Source organism: Notechis scutatus, chromosome 1, assembly GCF_049901735.1.
Source record: "Notechis scutatus isolate UNSWTSFEM ecotype Mainland chromosome 1, rNotScu1.2, whole genome shotgun sequence".
In the NCBI taxonomy this organism is placed as follows: domain Eukaryota; kingdom Metazoa; phylum Chordata; class Lepidosauria; order Squamata; family Elapidae; genus Notechis; species Notechis scutatus.
The window spans coordinates 294,750,050-294,769,614 of NC_142009.1; the positions used below are offsets into that span (position 1 = coordinate 294,750,050).

At 35.4% G+C, this 19,565-nt stretch overlaps 1 protein-coding gene across 21 annotated transcripts in view; it reads left to right on the forward strand.

Annotated features, from left to right (window-relative positions):
• NRXN3 (neurexin 3) overlaps positions 1–18,170 on the forward strand; it is a 1,270,300-nt gene extending 1,252,130 nt beyond the window's left edge. For 15 of the 21 annotated variants that reach the window (XM_087952012.1, XM_087952013.1, XM_087952018.1 and 12 more), the window contains one exon: positions 14,594–18,170. In XM_087952012.1, the coding sequence (XP_087808138.1) occupies positions 14,594–15,519 (926 nt within the window). In that variant the 3' untranslated portion in view covers positions 15,520–18,170. Of the gene's footprint in view, positions 1–5,954; positions 6,460–14,593 lie in introns of those variants that run through there. The other 6 variants (XM_087952026.1, XM_087952027.1, XM_087952030.1 and 3 more) reach the window with 2 other exon arrangements.
• Positions 18,171–19,565: the final 1,395 nt, after the last annotated feature.

Sequence of the window (19,565 nt, forward strand, 5' to 3'; positions counted from 1 at the left end):
GAAGGATCCCTGGGTTCAGCTTGGATCAGCCAGTTTGTTTATTTGGTTGTTCAGTCCTTCATTGATTAATCATATTTCTCCAGCACCTATCTCACCCAAGAGACACTGGATAGTTACAATACAATCCTGTAGCATGTTTTGATTAACCCGTAGATATTGTGCCCACTGCTTACTATAGTTCATTAAATGTCCTGCTCTAATCCACATGCTCTGAATGGATAAGGCGTATTTGGGAGTTTTTCAAATGCAGGCAGTCTTTCCCTTCAACTTTTGTCAAAGGCTGTTTCTGTAGTTCTCTTGCCTATTCATTTGAGGGGAAATTATTTCAGATGTGGCTTCCTTATATCTGATAACAGCTGCATGCCCTGAAGTCCAGCTCTCCCTACAGAAGGTTACAATAAGGTAACATGTTACCTTTCAGATTCTCTAGTGTCATTTCACTTGTATCTCCAACTGAAAATTTCATAGACTTTATTAATTGAGGGACTGCCACTGCCATCATAAGGAAAATCCATCAGGACCTTCTTCAAAGACAATGTTCAAAGACATTGTCTACCTAAAAATAAAAAAGACTAAGATGACTTTTCATCTCCAATCTGTAAAGACTCCACAAACTTTATAATCTAGAACTGGACTAACTTGATTTCCTTGTGTGGAGTATTTATGCCTTCAAATATCATCTGAATCCCCCCCAAAACCCAACACTCTATAGATAGATAACATTTTTGTTTAAGGGAGAAAAATAATTTAGAAGAGCCTAATTCCAAAGCTTCTTCAGCTATTTGTCTGAGACTGGGCAGGATTTATCTCTCAAAATAATCTTCTATGTCTGAAAAATTCATTATATCCTCTTCAAAGGAAATGAAAACCTAAAATTTATAGGTTCCCCATTCTATTAACAAGAGGCACAAATCTTGCTTCTAGGCCCAAATCAAAAATCAGGCAGTCTCAGATATAACCTCCATCTCACCCAAAGAGTTTTCCAGAGATTCTGACTGGTTCAAAACAGATTTTACAATTAAGAGTTGACCGTCTGGAATGCTTTTGTTATATGCTGTACTGTGGATCCTTTATAAGAACACAAGAATAATCCTAACTAGATCAAGCCAAAGTCCATCTTTGTCCAGCACTTTGTTTTCCACAATGATCAAGCAAGTGGCACTCAGTCTTGGCATTACTTCCTTAAAACTGATATTTGGAGAATGCTTTCCCCATTCACAACTACCATTAAGTCTGAATTGCCATTAATAGAGCTGTCTTCTATGAATGTATCCATGAAATTCCTATTAACAGCATCCACATTCATAGCTATTGCTATAGGTTAATTATGAATTATGTGAAGAAGTAATTTTTTAAGCTGATTTAAATCTTCCAGTCAGTTAGATTCCTGATCCTAGTGTCTGCTTTCTTTGTACTTTGCATGCTTTCTCCATGCCATGAATGATTTTATACAATTCAAGCTTCCCTCTTCAATTGTCTTTTTAATATTTCAAAGAGTCTCAAATCAAAACTGATAGTCTCCAAAGGTTTCAGATTACACTTTCCAGATGTTGGTAATACAACATGTGGTATCTTAAAAAAAATCATGACCAAAAACTGTATATTATACATTGTTTCTTTTAATAGCAATTTATGTCACTATAAAATTAATGGATTGTAAATAAATTAAACTATGAAATAAAGTTGAAATTCTTTAAAAAAAAACAGATATAAAGACAAATAGTGTCTATGAGAATCTAATATTCTTTTATATTAAAATATAGTCATATAACATCTTACTCTATAATAGAAGAAAGATTGAAGTTATGAGTTTTCTGCTTCTGGTAATTAGCATTCTATCTGATTAGATTTGCTTCACTATGAAGTTTTATTTTTGGTAATTATGTAATTGTGTATTAATGATCAGGAAGTTCAAAATGTAATGGTTATTAGTGACACAAAAGTCATTGTATAGATTATTTACACTCAATAATAATTAATATTGAAGGTTATGAGAAAATGGGAAAAGAAACATTTAACTTTGGACAGAACTTATCTCTAAAACTGATTGATTTGTTAAGGGGAGTTTGCATTCAATCTTAAAGAATCTTTTGGGAACAAACCAGTTAGGAAGCCTAGTGATACAAAGACAGAAAGTCAGACTAGACCACATAGATTCTCTCTGTTTCTGTTACAGACACATTCACATAGACACTTTCAGAAAGGTTGTACACACATGCTGTATTCTTGTAGCACACTTAACTGGTTGGTGACAGGATGAGCATATTATGCAAATCTTAAAATCTTATAATTTAGAAAGCCAGTTCTCACAGATTCAGAATATGAAGACTTTTTGCAGTGAGAAAAGAGTTGGATTACATACTCTTGAAAAATAGCCATGTGTACCTTGCTCTTCATTTCCCAGGGAGTATGTTAAGGCAGGGCCCCTGTATTGTATCAGTTGTATAATTACAGGGATGGAGGAAAAGTATTCTAGCAATAGTTATCCATTTAGGTGCAATATAATAAAGCAGAGTAAAAAGATGGAAGAGAAAGAAAAATGCAAAAGTGAAATGCCTAAAGAAGATATGAGATAATCAGTGGTGGGATTCAAATATTTTTACTGCTGGTTCTGTGGGTGTGGCTTGGTGGGCGTGGCAGGGGAAGGATACTGTAAAATCTCCAGTCAGAGGTGGTATTTGCCGGTTCTCCAAACTACTCAAAATTTCCGCTACTGGTTCTCCAGAATTGGTCAGAACCTGCTGAATACCACCTCTGGAGATAATCATTACACCAAACCTGTATGCTTTTTTTAAAAAAAAAACTAAATACATTCTCAACATATGTTCAAAAAACACTTTTCTAAATAATTGGATTTGTAGAAAGCTAATATCAAATATACCTTTGTTTTGAAAAAACTTAATAAGATTTTTTTAAAAAATATACTTTGTTCACCCAGCAATGGTCTGTTATTTTTGTTGTGACATTCACTGGAGGTAGCAGAGTAAGGTCTCGGGCCAGACATATTAGAACTGTGGTGCATTGTCTTAAGTTTGAAGGCAAAAATATTTAAAGCAAGAGGATTTGTTTAGGATTGAATTTGCAGGATGATCAGTGTTGGAGCGAGTGCAATAGTGTTCTGTGCTTTAACATGAATTCTTAAGCTAAATCCATGGTAACTGCCTGCATTGTAAAAGCTGTGAACAGAAACCTATTAGAAATCAGGTCAAGGCACAACTGCCCATTTGTGAAATGTCTTTAAACCAAATTAGGCCAGAGACTAAGACTCCTAGCAGGGAATAGCATCTAAGGACTTCACTTTCAGTGTGATGATAAAGAGTCATATTATATTGTGTAAAATCATAATACTGTCCAGTTTCCTGTATTCTTCAAGTATTTGCCAAATTACATCTTACAAGTTCAACTTGCTTCAGTCCCTTTAATTGAATATAGACTCTACAGTCCATGAAGCTAACCCAGCCAGGTTTTCTTGTCTTGGTTGAACTGTTACTGCTTTTAATCTAATCCCCATATGAAAATAAAAGATCTAAAACACACCTCCAGTAGATGCAAAGGTCAACCTGCCATGCATGGCCATCTTGATGGCCAAAATGGCCTGGCACTTCTATACTTTCTCAGAGATGTGCTAATTTCCATCCACTTCCACCCTTCCCATTCTCAACCAGACTGGGACACTTTTTTCAGTAAGATATCCAAGAATATATTAGGGTACATCCTCTTTTTACATTGGTGTTACTGTACCTGGAATTTTAAGTCTATCCCCTTGGCAATTGCCTTTGCTTTTTTCAGTGGGGTCTGAAAGTATAGTAGGCCATGCTTTGAAAGCTGGTCAGTAAACTGAGCTTTTTAAATTCTTTGTTGCATATCCCTGCATAAGTCTACCGCCCTCCATTAGCTTGTAAAATTTACGAAGCTCCAGGGCTTATTAAGATATTGCTAATTAACAGCACCTCTTTATAATATTGAAAAGACTCAACCTTGCAGTCCTCCTATTATACTGTCTAGATTTGTGACCAGAATCTGCACATACTGACAATTGTGTTCCTTTATTGTCTGGCCATGTATGCATTTGTTGATTGGGACTAATTTGCAAACTTCCTATACTCTGGGGAGATTTAATACTTTGTGCTGTCCCAGTGGATCACACTTTATACTCCACCATACATAGATTAACAAGCTGCAGATGTCTTTGAGAGTTCTTACATAACTAAGGCCTGCATGCTTATATGAAAGCAATCACAATTGTCTCTTATGAAATTTCTCAGGAAATTTAAAAAGGATTAAACTGCATGTGTCTTGCCACAAAAGAAGAGTTTAATAATAACTATTACTGGTAGTAATAATAATTCCTATAGAATAGTCTTCCTTAGTCAGATGTCTTCTGGATATTTGAGAAAGGCTTCCAAAAAACTATTCTTCCATTAAAGTGTTCTTGTTTATTGAATTTTGTTTTTTGACAAAATTCAACCAATCAATCAATGAGGACTGTAAGTTTGTGTCATACGGCTCTGATGCCAAAGAGTTCTGTTATAAAGAGTTGCAAACCGATTTTCTACTGCTGTCTCCAATGTCCATCTTTCCTTTTTGCCCTTACTATCTTTCCCATAGCTTGTGCAATGCCCTCTGGAATGTGCTTTGCCCCTACTGGACAGTTGTGGAATGACATGCAAGCAAACGCCCTTTACCTTGAATTTGCCTCATTTGCTAACCTTCCTTCTCCTTTCCTCCTCATCTACTCCTAGCTTGCTATTGTTTCTTCTACTTTCCCTAAATGCAACTTACTTTAAGCATGCATTATTATTAACATCCTATGATAAAGTTATTTAATAACCCATGTGTCAATTTTAGCTAGTTTCTTACATATTATCCTATGTCTGTTTATGGCGTACATCCAGACTGCACGTTCTCCCCAATAATGATGTATTTTGCTTTTTGAAAATGGCAATTTTTTTTTTCAAAATAAAAATTAAAAAAGCAAATGGAAAACAAAGGGATGGTTTTTAGTGGCCTTGTTTACTGCCAAATGTTTTAATGAAAAAAAAAAAGGGACTTAAAAACATTTTTTAAAATGAGAAAGAATTTGAGATGATAAAAGTGTCCCTAGACTGCCTTGTCTGTTCCTTTTTGGTGTGTGCATCTGGTATATTCATCTCTGAAAGTGTGTGGATATTTTTTTTGAAATCAGTAATCAAATGGAAATATTAAAACCCAAGCAGTTGTTCTCGTCTTTCTTCTTGCTGGGAATAAATTGCTCTTTTTTAAGTATGCCTATTTTGATGTCTTTTCTTTTCAAATGTTAGATTTCTATCTTAGATTTGGTTTGTTCCAATCTGACAACATAAATATTATTGAATTGATTTCTAATTTTTTTTCCTTCTGCCTTTGTCTTTAAATAAGGACTACCTCAACTGCAGAACTCTTTAAAGGAAGAAAAAATATTTTTTAAAGTATAATTTTAGCTTCAATTGGATATGAGATTGGGATACGGATCAGAAATAAAAATGACAAATCCCTAATGACAAATTGATTTAGCTTGTCTGAATATACTGGGAACTCCCATCCCTCAAACTGAAAGAAAACTTTGATATTAACTATTGAAGAAACACTGGGAAAACCTTCTGGAGACGAAGAAAGTGAGCAGAGCTGCAGTTGAAGTGGCTCCCCTTCCTATGCATAAATTATATTTTCTTTTTTCAATCTGATGATTATATTTAATTTGTATATTTTACTGCTTTTTAAATAGGAAAGTGTTTGAATTGTTCTTATAATTTGAGAACCTTACTGAAACTGTTATAGTTATTATGATTATATTTCTTAGTAAATTTTGCATGTTGAAGAAGTTGCAGCTTAGGGTTTGTGAGATTGTCAATGTTATAGAGTTCTGTTCTTTCTTTTTGTTGATGGGCATGAATATGCTCATTTGTTTTTGTATATTGCCCATCCCTTCCTTACAGCCAGAAGCTCTAATGCTGCTAGATCACTTCGTTCCGCACTTACATGGACATGGCAACTGACTTACACATTCACCCCCATCATCTTCATCTGTGTAGTACTCTCATAGATTGTATATCCCTACTTCATTCTCCTGAGGCATCTTTTCTTCCCATGACTCCCACCCTCACTTCCCCACCTCCCTCTCTTTAGCATTGTTTCAAATTTTATGTGCAGTCATCCATTCCTTAAAACCTTCACACTCCAAATTTTAGGGAAAAATAAAAAGTTTTTTCTTTTTAAAAAAAATGAAAAGAAAGAAAGAAAGAAAGAAAGAAAGAAAGAAAGAAAGAAAGAAAGAAAGAAAGAAAGAAAGAAAGAAAGAAAGGGTAAATGAGTCAATCTCAATTCCCACTGAGGACGTGATCCACTGAGCACTGCTTTTAAGTAAGTTCTATTGATGTTGGATGCATGGGAGCAGTAATTGGGAAAATAAGCCTCCAATCGACTGAGGTGAAAATAAACACTAATTTTTAAAAAATTAAATCATAACAGAAGAACTATTCTTTTTTTCCCCCAAGAATACAGGAAAAAAACCCAAATAAATAAGAAAAACAATTGGAAAAAATGTTCCAATTTCTTACAGTGCAGGATTTTTCTTTTCTTTTCATGTTACGTGGTGTGGATGTATGTGTTGTTGCTTCCCTTATCATCCTTTGTTGTATATAATTATTATACTTTAAAATAATGAAAATAATAATTTTGAACAAAAAAGTTTTTTAAAAAAAAGAAAAAAAACAATAGCAAAATAAAAGTTTCTCGAATGTGGCAATTCTGCTTATCCAAGAACATTCTTACACAACTTTCTTTTAAAAATTTTTCTTTCATGCCAAAAAACATGCGGGCAATTTGTTGATGTAAGTTGACAATATGAAATCGATGTGGTATGATGCTTTTTTCTGACTATATCATATGTATTTTCAGTTTTGTTTTTTACCAATTACATTTTTTTACTTTTTCCTGAACAATTTTCATTTTCAATTTTCTTGGTTTCCCCCTCCCTTTTTTAAAATACAGTGGCTTACTTGTTCTTGTTATTTTTTGTTCAGATTTTTTTTTCACTTTTGTGTGTATTTTATTTTTCCATTATTTTTCAGTATATAATTGGTTCTGGCTCCATAGTTATACTTAATTGTTGCAAAATATTTGTTTTAGCATTGGCTTTTATGATCTGCATTCAATGTGTATTGTTGATAATTATATGCTTATGTTTTTGTAGGACGGTAACACAATGAGTTTTATTTTCCCACCCTAGAATTATTGTACTTTTCTATTGTCTCTTGTTTCTTTTATATGTTTGAATAGATATTCAAAAAAGTACAAAGGAAATTACGTACACTGTCTCCCAAAATCTGTGCTTTTCTGAAAAGTATAGCTATCACATTCCCCCCTTTTTTTTTTTTTTTTTGGTCAAGAAGCTACTCTCAGGTGCACTTTGAGTCTAGTTTCCTTTGCTATAAACCATTCTACTTTTCTGCCTAGATGTCTGAGAAGGAAAAAAAGTGTAAGTTATTTTTGTGAAAACAGAAGAGATTTTTAAATGATCTGAAGAATAGCATGCAGACAAATACAATAATGAACTCTAGCTCTAAGAATAAATGATAATTACTTGGAAAATGGTATTCACTTGGCTCGCTAAACTGCAGCTACAGTACAAAAAGCCTTTTTAAAAAGAATAGAAGGAAAGAAGAAAGAAATAAAATGAGGACATCTAAGAAAAAGTGTATTTGGTAAAAATGAATAGATCAAAGGCTATCTTTTCAGTTTAGCCTCTAGGCTTGTACAGTATAGTCTCTCTATTGCACAAGTCTGCACAGTTGTGTTGGTAGGATACCAAGGAAGATCCTTCTTTTTCAAGCTGACCACCAAAAAGCAGGCAGAATCAACTAAGTTGCATTTAAAACTTGCTGTCTTGAATACTCTGTGGACAATGCCCCAGGAATAGTAGCCATGGGAATAGTAGCCATCAGACAGCATCTAAGAACTAGGAACAGGTGACTTTCAGGACCCACATCCATTGCAATGTCTTTCTCATTATCCTTCACCTCATATTCTATTTCTTCAACTCTATTAGGATCAGCTGACTATCCATAAAGGTAACTCTTGCTGTTAAAGACCCAAAGTGTCTCAAATTTTGGTGAATAGATTAATAACAGATCCCACCTCCCCTTCCATTCTGCTCCCACCCTCCTAATTTTTAATTAGATGGTAGTATTTGGCCTTATATTAACATTGATGTTTTAGTGTATATAATTTTTATCTTTTATCATTGTAAGCTGCCCAGAGTTACCCAGTGGTAAGATAGTGGCCGATAATTTAAACAAACAAACAAACAAACAAATGTCTCTGAGTAAAGAAATGTAAAAAGTCCCCAAGTAGTTAATCTCAGTTGCTCATGATAAATTATGGTCCCAGGCAGTTTCTGGCAAATTAAACATCTGATTAGATCCGAGTTAGTGTCTATCAGAGTTGCATATATTAAAGTACATACACTAAGAATAAAAGGATAGCATTTACAATTTCATTCTGCATTTAGATGCCCATCTACTTTATATTACAGTACTTGAAAGGAAGGACATGTGAGACCCTGTAGCAGGAAAATTAAAACCTTCCTGGAAATAAAACAGATTGGCACATCCATAAACTGTGAGCATACAAAATCCCTCATTAATGGTCCAGAAATATATTTTTTGTTTTTCATATTTTTGTATTTTTTTCATATGCTCAGACAAGGGCATATGAAGTCAACTGAACTACAAACATTCTTAGCTTCCAGTTTCATTCTTTTTTGCTGCTTTTTAGAGCAGCCCCTTTGTACACGAAATTCAACACTTTTGCAATCTTTGTGAATCTGTGGAATTTATATGCTGACAACTTTCTTCATGAGAGATCATCAGTGGCTTTCTTGAACTGTCAGGCTGTCAGGTGAGGCTTTCCACAATGGAAGAAAAAAGCCCATTCCTTGTGGGATAAGTTGTCAGATTTAATTAATTAAGCTTGGAAAGAGATAAGAGAATATTAAAAATACTTAACTGCTAATGCAGCTTTTTATCAGCATCAGGTTTCCAGAAGCAAAAGGTGGCATTGTGGCTTTGAATATTTTATCCTCTTAGCGCATAAGGAGCTAACAAGAAAGCACTTTTAAAGGACTTTAAAAATGCCCTATACCTTTTCCTTTTTCCTGAAGAGAGGTTGAAAAAAAAGAATAAAAGTACAAACTTCCATGTTTTTCTCTTTTAAAAGAGAAAATAATGATTCGAGCATTTTTTTTCCCAAAGAAGAATCTTTTTCTCCTAAAAGTTTATTTGAATTATAGTGAAAAGAAATAAACTTGTGCAATACACTTCAGTTGACATTTAAAGTTTTTCTATTTCATTTGGAAGGACAGAAGGAATGTTGTGTCCCTGTGTATATTTATTATCATGCTTTATAGGAGACATTGTTACAATTGTCACTGTCTCTTCCTCCTGACTGTCTCTCTCTCTCTCAGGAAAGTGAAAAACAAAAGGATTCTCTAATTATCCCTCTATTGTTTTCTGCTCTCTGTCTATTGCTGGTCACTTGGTGCTCTACGCATTCCTGATCTGCCCACAAACTACTCAGTTCAGAAAGGCTCTCATTAAATTTTCAACACTCCATCTTTTCCAGTGTCAAAAAGGCCCTTACTGGAGATCAGTTCCAGAGGAATGAATTATATATCTATAAATACACTTATAAAACAAAATAGAGGGTAGTCTTCAAAGCAAAAATAGTCGTTTTAATTCCACATTGCTAATTTAAAAGAAAGCCCAACTCTATCAAGCAAATGCCCCAGTTTTTAAAATGCTAACTGTAAGACATCAGAGTGTTGATTTCAAGAAGAAAAAGGGAAGCAATTTTTACGGGAGCTCTTGGATGTTTGCATTTCTAAAGATACCATTTGTCACCAAACACACCTCAATCCTCTCAGAATGGCTTCTTCATTGTATCTGTTTTATTTTTATCTGGACAAACAGAAGGTGATTTGGCACCATGGATGCAGCAGAAGCCATTATAAGTGCTGCATTCTCTTTCAACCCCCGCCCCCTTTTATTGTCACACAATAAATGTGTGTGTTGCCTTCTGCTGGAAACAAAAACTACCTAGGGAAAAGGAGGAGGCCAGATCTAAGTTTATTAGTTTGACAATGTGTGGGTACAGCAACACCTAGAATTTTAAACAAACTAAATTTGGAACAGATTTGGAATAGATTTGTTCCCACTTATATCATAGGGCCAACATGCCCTGGTAGTGTGCTTTCTCTATTTTGTTCTCATGACATTGCATTATCTCTTACTGGTAAGAGAAAATGCAATGTCATGCTCAGTTAGTCAGGCTTAAGTTATCCTTAACACTAAAATAAATATGTTAAAGAAGTTAAGGTAGTTTTTACCTCTTGTTATGATACTGCCCAAGGGTAGCCTCAAGGTATGTAAAATTTGTTGATTACCTTGGAAGTATGTCAGGTGATGGGCATGGATAGGGATTACAATGAGAATAGCCAACTCAATCTAGCCCAAGGGTATCCAACCATGGCAACTTTAAGATTTATAGACATGAGACTCATGCTGGATGGGGAATTCTGGGTATTAAAGTCCACAAGTCTTAAAGTTGTCAAGGTTGGATACCTCAGGCTAGCCTTTCCACCAAATCAAGGATGGATGTACATACTTCTGCTGAGGAGGAAACTCACATTCTCATCTACAAGAATTCCATTTTATGTAAGACTCTGGCCTGACTCTGCATTTTCTCTTGGTAGTCAAATGAACAAGGCTGTTAAATAGTCACTTCTTTCAAATATTACATTGTCTGACTTTGTTCTTTATTAATCCAGCATTTTTTAATTGGTAGCTTGATTCAGCTACTCAAGATTCATTTGGGCTGCCTTTAGATTTTCTGGCTATTTTTTTGAATTTGGGAATTCATATTCTGAATAAATAAGCAATAGCCAGAATAATGAGAAGAATAATAGGAACTGAACATATTAGATTGGTCAGTATAGATGAGTAAGGCTAGTGTTTTTCTTAATACAGTGTCACTTGAAGTACATAAAAATGTATTGACAATACTTTTGAGGCCAGGAAGTAAACTGATGCATTTGGCATCGTGAGCATTCCACTTCCTAACCAAGTACTTGGAAACCACATCTCCCTTCTTACTATACATTTAACAGGGGTGTCAAACTGGCGGCCTATGGGCCAGATGATTCACAAGTGGGCCATACCCACTCCAGCTCCACAAAGGGAAAAAGCATTGTGAAACGTCACATGACGGCAACGTGACGCCGCAGGTTTGACACCTGTGCTATATAAAGACCTGCATTAAAAAGGGGATTTGGATAAGCTTCTATTGACATGGAAAATTCTTTTGGATCCTTAACCAAAACGTAACATTTGAAGAGCAAGTTTTGTATAATGGTTAAGATGCCAGCCTAGAAACCAGGAGATTGTGAATTCTTAGATATGAAAGCTGGTTGGCTGACTTTAGATCAGTCACTCTCTCTCAGCCTAACCCACAACACAGTATTGTTGTGGAGAAAATTGGAGGAGGAAAGAGTATTAGTTATATTCAGGAACTTGATTTACTATAAAGTAGCAAAGGCAGGATAAAAAATAAATAATAAATTAAAAGAAAAAATATTCAATTTAATATCTCCCAACATCACTTTACTCTTAATTTCCTTGTCCTGAGTTTCTCTCAGTCCTTTGAGGTAGTCCAGGCAGGAAGCCAAAAACATGAGTACAGGGTAGAGGAACAAAATCTTTCTTTACCCCAGCCCTCCTTTGGAGTCAGGTTTTATATATCAGACTTTTTTATAGGCTGCTATTATTCTTTCTGTCTCCCAAGGTTATTGTAGCCCATTACAGTTCCCCAGCCATCAGGAAAAATATCTTGAACTTGCCCCTGTTTTTGCTGCTATGAGGTTACCAAACTTGGTAAAAGTAGTTTTAGAAATTATTTCTATAGATTAATCCAACTCCAATACTCTCCTCCACTACACCAACCTGAATTATTATGAAACTGGCCTCTCTTTTGCCTGTCAAGTTAGTTTTCTGACTATAAGTATTAATGTCAAGATAAAAGAAAAAACAGCTATTAGTAATATAGGAAACTGAAATGAAACTAACCGTTAAAATGAACATTTTGATTTTTAGATTAGAATATTACAGTAATATTGTGATTAGAAAGAGATACATCCTTATTGCAAAATAGCCAAGATTTCCAAAGTCTACTCTCAATCTAAAAAAGAATTGTCTTTTCCACCAGCTTTGGGTAGGTGACATTTCAGCTATGTGCTATATCCTTTATAAAAATCAGAAAGTTTCATAACAAAGGTACTTCAGATGCTTTAGACAGGCAATTAAGAACTCACAATCTTAAAACTTCAATCCTAAATCACAGGTGGCATAATTAAGGAGAGATAAATGCTATTATATAAGGCTGGCTAAATTGCATTCTCAATAGACCTTGAATAATGCTTGGGAACTTTAAGGAGTCAAAACATTGCTTGATTGGATGGTAACCTTCCCAAAAATGCCTGTATATCAATCCAAGGATCTAAACAAATGAGGGTATCAAGTTGTACCAAGTTGACTTTTTCTAGCTCTGGAAGCTAAGGAGACCCAGAACTGATTAGTACATAGGATGAGAAACTCCCAGAGCTAGACTAGACTGAAAAATTGAAAAATATTCCAGAAAACAGTAACGAGCCCCTTTGTAGTGCTATAGAATATGAGAAAAGTACATAGATAGATTAATGAAATCACCAGCAGTGAAGCTCAAATTAAAGAAAATTACTTTTTGGCAAACTCAGAAAAATTGTCAATTCTTAACAATAGACTAAATATCTGGGCAGCAATAAAAATCAAAAAGAGATGATAACAGGTTGAAACAATAGCAGCGATTAAATAAAATAATTGCTTAGTACAGGAAGATTTAAGCGAGAATCCTTCCACTGTTAAGAACTAAGCTTTTTCAACAAGTCCAAAATAACTTCTTTGCATATGATTACTGCATTTTCAGCAAGAAAATATACTTTCTCTTTGGAAACAATACTATTTGCTTTGTAGACTATTTCTGGTTAGATTTAAATATTTTGAACTAGGAGGGCTCAGTTATTTACTGAGTGACATACTAAGTATATCTCCTTCCCTCTCAAAGAGCAATATTATGTAAATCATGTCATTACTGCACACCCAACCAATTAAGGAACTTAGTGCTTTTGAATCAGTAGAGCAAGTTAATTGAGAACAGCTTAACATACATTTGTTTCAATTGAATTTTATTGATGATACTAGGTTGGGGTACCAATTTGTATTGCATCTGATAATCACCACATAAGATTCTTTCAGATCAATCCTTTTATGACCCACACAAGAATCTGCCCGGGCATTTTTATCATTCCCTGGAAACTCCTTTTTCCTTTTTTTTTTTTTTTTTTTTGGCACATCTGAGTTAAATCTATTTTCTAGGGTTTCTCAAGCTATTTCATAAAAGCGTGGTCAGATAATTGAATTCCTTTAATTTCTCAGGATGCAGTTCATTCTGGAGATTACAATTTGTTTGAAGTATATAGATTATTTTTCTGTCACTCTTAAGGATCAATCCTGCCCCTTTACTCTTCTTCTAACAATTTATTAGTACACATATTCTTTTCTTCAACAAGAATATCCAACAAATATCCAACCTATCCAACAAATTCTAGGCAGCCCTGATTATGAAAGTAGTAGCAGTGATAGTAGAAGAATTTTCATTTGGCTAAACAGAGCATTTTTAAATGGATGCAACCTTCCAGGTTCTTGGAAAATGTGAATGGACATTTTATTTGGCTAATTGTAGTTATTTGGATTATACACTGATCTTAAAGTGTACCTGATTGGTATCTTTTTCTTTGCTTCTTCACTTGATCAATTCCAAATTTTTAAAAGTGAGATAGCCTTTTAATGGCCCAAGTTGTGATACAGTTAACCTTAAAATAGCTTGGAAGGCTCAGTTCATAGTTGGATTGGGTATTGGCTATTGGCTAGACAAGAAAATCAACAGATGTCCCCAAATAGGACAATATCAAGCTTCTTTTGTAATGCTGCTAATAAATTGCACAGATATGTTCATGAAGTTTCCAAGAAGTTAGCATGAGTTGAAGGAAGTTTTACTTTTAAAACCTTTCATATGTTATGAATTAAAACAAAAGAGTGAACATATTTCTAACTAACTAGCTATTATAATGAAACATGCATTTACTGAAAACTCTAAAAATATTACATTGAACAGAAGAAATGTATGAGGTTAGAATTTGGCAAGTCAATCTGAGAGTATCTTCAACAACCAGGTTAAATACATCCTGTCTTTGAAAAGTTGAAAGAGGAGGGAAACTGCATCCAAATATTGGGGGAGGGGAGTATAGATTTACAAAAATGTAGAGCCCTGCTGAGAGAGTTTAAAAACTGCTAATTTCATGCAGCTGCCCACATACATGTGCAGGTTTAAACACTCAGATTTTGAGACAGGTGAGGTGAATTATCACATCTTGCATTGCAATCAAGATGAACTAACCTTTTCCTTTGTTTTCTTTTCTTCTGTCCAGGAGGTGAATTAGTTATCCCTCTTCTTGTAGAAGACCCTTTAGATATCCCTCCTATTACTACTCGTGCACCTTTCATTACACTCCCCACTACCTTCCGTCCCCTCCTCACCATTATTGAGACCACCAAAGATTCCCTGTCCATGACCTCTGAGGCGGGGTTACCTTGCTTGTCGGACCAAGGCAGCGATGGTTGTGATGATGATGGCTTGGTGATATCTGGGTATGGCTCAGGGGAAACTTTTGACTCTAATCTACCCCCTACTGATGATGAAGATTTTTACACCACCTTCTCCTTGGTAACAGATAAAAGTCTTTCCACTTCAATCTTCGAAGGTGGCTACAAAGCACACGCACCCAAGTGGGAAGCCAAGGACTTTAGACCTAACAAAGTCTTCGAAACTGGTAGGACTGCTATCACAGCTTTGTCCCCTGAGCTGATCCGCTCCACAGCTTCGTCCTCGACTGGGATGGTGCCCAAATTGCCAGCTGGCAACATGAATAACCGTGACCTCAAACCCCAGCCTGATATAGTCTTGCTTCCGTTGCCCACTGCCTATGAGCTAGACAGCACAAAACTGAAGAGCCCACTAATAACTTCCCCCATGTTCCGTAATGTGCCCACAGCAAACCCCACGGAGCCAGGAATCAGACGGGTTCCGGGGGCCTCAGAGGTGGTCCGTGAGTCGAGCAGCACAACGGGAATGGTCGTCGGCATTGTAGCTGCTGCTGCCCTCTGCATCCTGATCCTCCTGTATGCCATGTACAAGTACAGGAACAGGGACGAAGGGTCCTATCAGGTGGATGAGACGCGTAACTACATCAGCAACTCAGCCCAGAGCAATGGCACGCTCATGAAGGAGAAGCAGCAGAGTTCAAAGAGCGGCCACAAGAAACAGAAAAACAAGGACAAAGAATATTATGTGTAAAAACAAAACAAAAATATTTATATATAAATATATAAATATTGAATGAGCTATAACTGAACCAAAACTGTTGCAGCCAACGAGATTGGGAGAAACCGTCTGTGGTTTGAGACCAATGTTGAGCATAAACATTTCAGTCGTTGACTGCTAAGTTTTCAAATCACTGCTTGGAGTCCCCAAACTCTGCCCTCCTGTATTATAAAGCACATATAGTGTTCAAAAGAAGGCCTCCCCAGCATATCCATGTTGGCAGACTTAAAAGCCTTCCGAGTTCCTCCTCAGCTGAACTGTTCTGCAAGGGCAGAAGACTTCACGGCTTACTTGTTTCGTATCTCCAAGTGAGTCTTTAATGATGTTCACAATATTTGACTGTACTCTATTTTTTTCCAGTTTATTATTTTAAAAAATAACAAAAAAATAGAAAAAGAAAAAAAGTGGAAATATTAGAAACAAAACAGAACAACTGATCTGTCCGTGTTCAGCCTGAGTATCATTTTTTTCAAGATGTGAGGGGGAAAGAAATAGTAATACTAATAATAAAAAATGGTTTGGGGTTTTCATTATATTTTTTGTCTGAGTTTTTTTCATTTTCTGTGAGAGGTTTTGGGAGAATGAGCCAGGACATAAGTCAAGAAGAAATCTTGGGGAAAAATATACTAAATAAAGACTGTTGCCATATATGAACTCAAGTTCCATTCACAGTGTTTGCTCTACATATCAGGTTGTGTTGTCTCTTGAATCTGTTGTCTGCAGTAAGTTGTTAACATAAAAAAGAAAGGTGAGGAAGAGGCAGTGATGGTGATCATGCAGAAAATGATGGTCATGGAATATTGGACAACCCCAGATACTGGCTCTAGTTATTTGTTGGTAAAGTCATAAGAGGATAACAGTTTCTTCTTTGACTAGAAGCCCCTAGCCATGTCTGATTACCATTTGCTCAATTATGGGGAAAAAACAACAGCATCAAAATCAAAGTAGTTATTTTCAATTGAATAGTCCAAGCAAAAATAAGGGAGCCATTGTCTGGTTCTTTGGCATAGGACACTGTATGAATGCAGAGTAGTGATCAACTGAATAAAGTCTTTAGAAAGATTATGGAGTTTGTCTTGTGACATAATCACATGTCACACAAGCCAAAAAATGTCATGGAGGAATTAAAAATAGGGATTGTGCTTTAAAACAAAACAAAACCAAGATGGTATGTTTCATATGTAACAATTTAATTTTGTAGATTGACATTTCTGATTCGCTGTCCTTCCATTTGCCCTATGCTCCCTATCCCTTGACTTTTATATGAAAGAAGATAAATTTAAAAAGTCCTTATGACACACAGAAAAAATAAAGGAGCTTATTAATAGTATAATATATATATAAATAAATAAATATAAATATATATATATATATATACAGACACAGATATATTTATCATGGTATGTTTGATGGGATGACTGGAAAAGAAATGCTGTTAAAATCTTAATATGAAATGAGACTGTTGTAAAGAGAAAATGTTTTTACAAAACAGCAAAAATCTAAACTTTAAAAATGTGAACAGAGTGTGCATTTTAACCTTGTCACAGTTACCTGTGTCAAAAAAAAAAAAAAACAATTTTCAGATAAGAATAATTTTTTGTTTACATATTTTACTACAATTTTTTTGGCTGGTGTAATTTCTAAATGGGTACCCTCATGTACATAAAATGCTCTGAGATTTCATTGAGTTGTTGATTATATTCAGTGTACTTAATTGTTGGATTGTTTCTTTTTTTTAAAAAAAAAATCTCTTCCATTTTTTTTAAAGAGCAACTTACTGTACAGTAAAAATAATCAACTGGTGTTTTCTGGCCACAAATATCATGTGCAAAAAATAACAATAATAAATAAAAGCAAACAAGGAGGACAGCGAGATTGATAGAAACAGGGAAAACACATAACTTAGAGGACTTGGCAAATTTAAAAAAAATGTACAATTTTCCTGTGTACAGATGAAATCTAATCAGCTGTTTAGGTTTAGAAATCTACTCTTGCTGGTGTTTATAAGTCGCATGAATCTTTGAAGACGTGTTATCTAATGCACACACGCACATGGGAACAATAAAAAAGGCAGCCTTCTCATATGCTTTGAGAAGAGGCTTACCTGGCTAACAAATCTTTTTGGTGTGTGAGAGGTTTATTTTGTTTTCTTTGGTTTAATTTTTAATTTTTTTTTACACTACAACAGAGAAAGAAAGAAAGAGAGAGAGAAAGAGAAAGATTGGCTTTTAAAAGATATGAAAGAATGATTTTCAACAGCCTCACTGGCCAAACATATATGGAGTTGATTATATCTTGATGTCTGTAAAAGATTGCTGCTGTTCTTGGAGTCTTGTGAAATGATTTTCTGCTTTTTTCTTTTCTTTAGGAAACCCCACTTTTCTTTTCTCTGTTTGTTTGGGACAGATTTTGGGGAACATGTGCATTTCTGTCTAGAAGCTTTTCCCATTTCACTATTATTTTCTGAACAGAACTGTGAAGATTTTTGTTGACGTTATTGTGCCGTTATCTCTCACTTTTGTTTCCTTTCTTCTCTCCATCCTTTCCTTTTTCCCCTGTTCTTTTCTTTTCATAATTGCCTTTTTGTTCAAGAATATGCTTAGCAATAAAATGTTCTTCCCAAAGCCCTGTTGTTGCTGTGACTTTCTGTCCAAAGAGATAAGGGATTTTCCTTTTTCTTAAGAGATTTGGGTTATAAGAACACTTCAGCTAATTTAACAAGTTTACTCTGCAAGAGAGCTTAGGAGAAAAAGATGCAGGATTGTCACATTTTTAACCTCACAACAAACCTTGGAATAAATTAGTCAGTGAGTTTCCTGGGCTAATAAACTTCAATCTTTTACCCATTTCTAAACTCTATATGTTAAACCAAGGGTCCCCAAACATCACACTGCGGCCCACCACCAGAATTGGACCTCACAAGTGGAGGACCCATATGCACACATGGATGTGCAGCTTGATTTGTGCAAGCGGCAGGCCAACTCCCATGCACGTGCATGCACAGCTCATGTGTAAGTTGAGCTGCACACACATGCACATTTGCATCAACCTGCTGCTCCTGTTGAAGTTGAACTGCAAGTGTGAATGCATAGCAGGCCAGTTCCCCCCTCTCTCCCTGGGCCACCAAGCCGCAAAAGCTGGGAACCACTGCTCTGAACCCATGCATCACACTTTTGCTCATATTCTTGGGTTTATGAACAATATCTGGTTATCAGATACTAGTTTACTACTACATAATAAAAACCAGGAGAGCTTTGTTAATTTGCTCGTTTATTGATTGTTTGGATTTGCAAATTTATTGATTGGTTTTCTAAGCATTTAAAAAAAAATCCACAGAATAAAAATATGTAAGACTTTTAAACTCCAGTAAAAAAAACCAAAGAGAGAAAGAGAAAAAGCAAAGTCAGCACAATAAAAGTAGTCTTTTTAAAAATGAATTCATCAAATTTAGGTACCGCCCCATCTCATTCTTAGAGTTTAAAGAAAAGGTTGATATAATATAAGAATACATGATATAATATTGATGCAATGCATCTATCCATCCATCCATCCAAAACTAGAAAGCTGTTTAATGATTATAAGGGCAGAGATTTTAAAAACCTCCCTGTATTGAAGGCATGGTATTGAAGGCAAATTGAAAAACCATACACTTAAAGAGAATACATGTGAAGATTCTGAAGAAGATTTTGGAATAAATGGAAGGATGGTGCCATGTTTCCAATCTGTTACTTGTTTTATAGCCCTTCAAATCAATGCAGATAAGCCCAAGCCAGCAGTCTTGATAACAGTGCCAAAGTCATCATTTTATACCAGTTGTTGTCAACTCTGTTTTGGGCCATTCAGTTGCTAATAATTGTGATAGGGTTTTCAAAGTTGTTGTTGTGGTTTGCCGGCAGCCAGTGCAGACGGCAGAGGTATTGGATGGTGAGAACGAAAGGGAACCAGTCAAGGACTCTTAGCGAGGACTTGGATGAGGGTCCTGCATCTGATGCAGGGATGGGACCAGGACTATCTGAGAA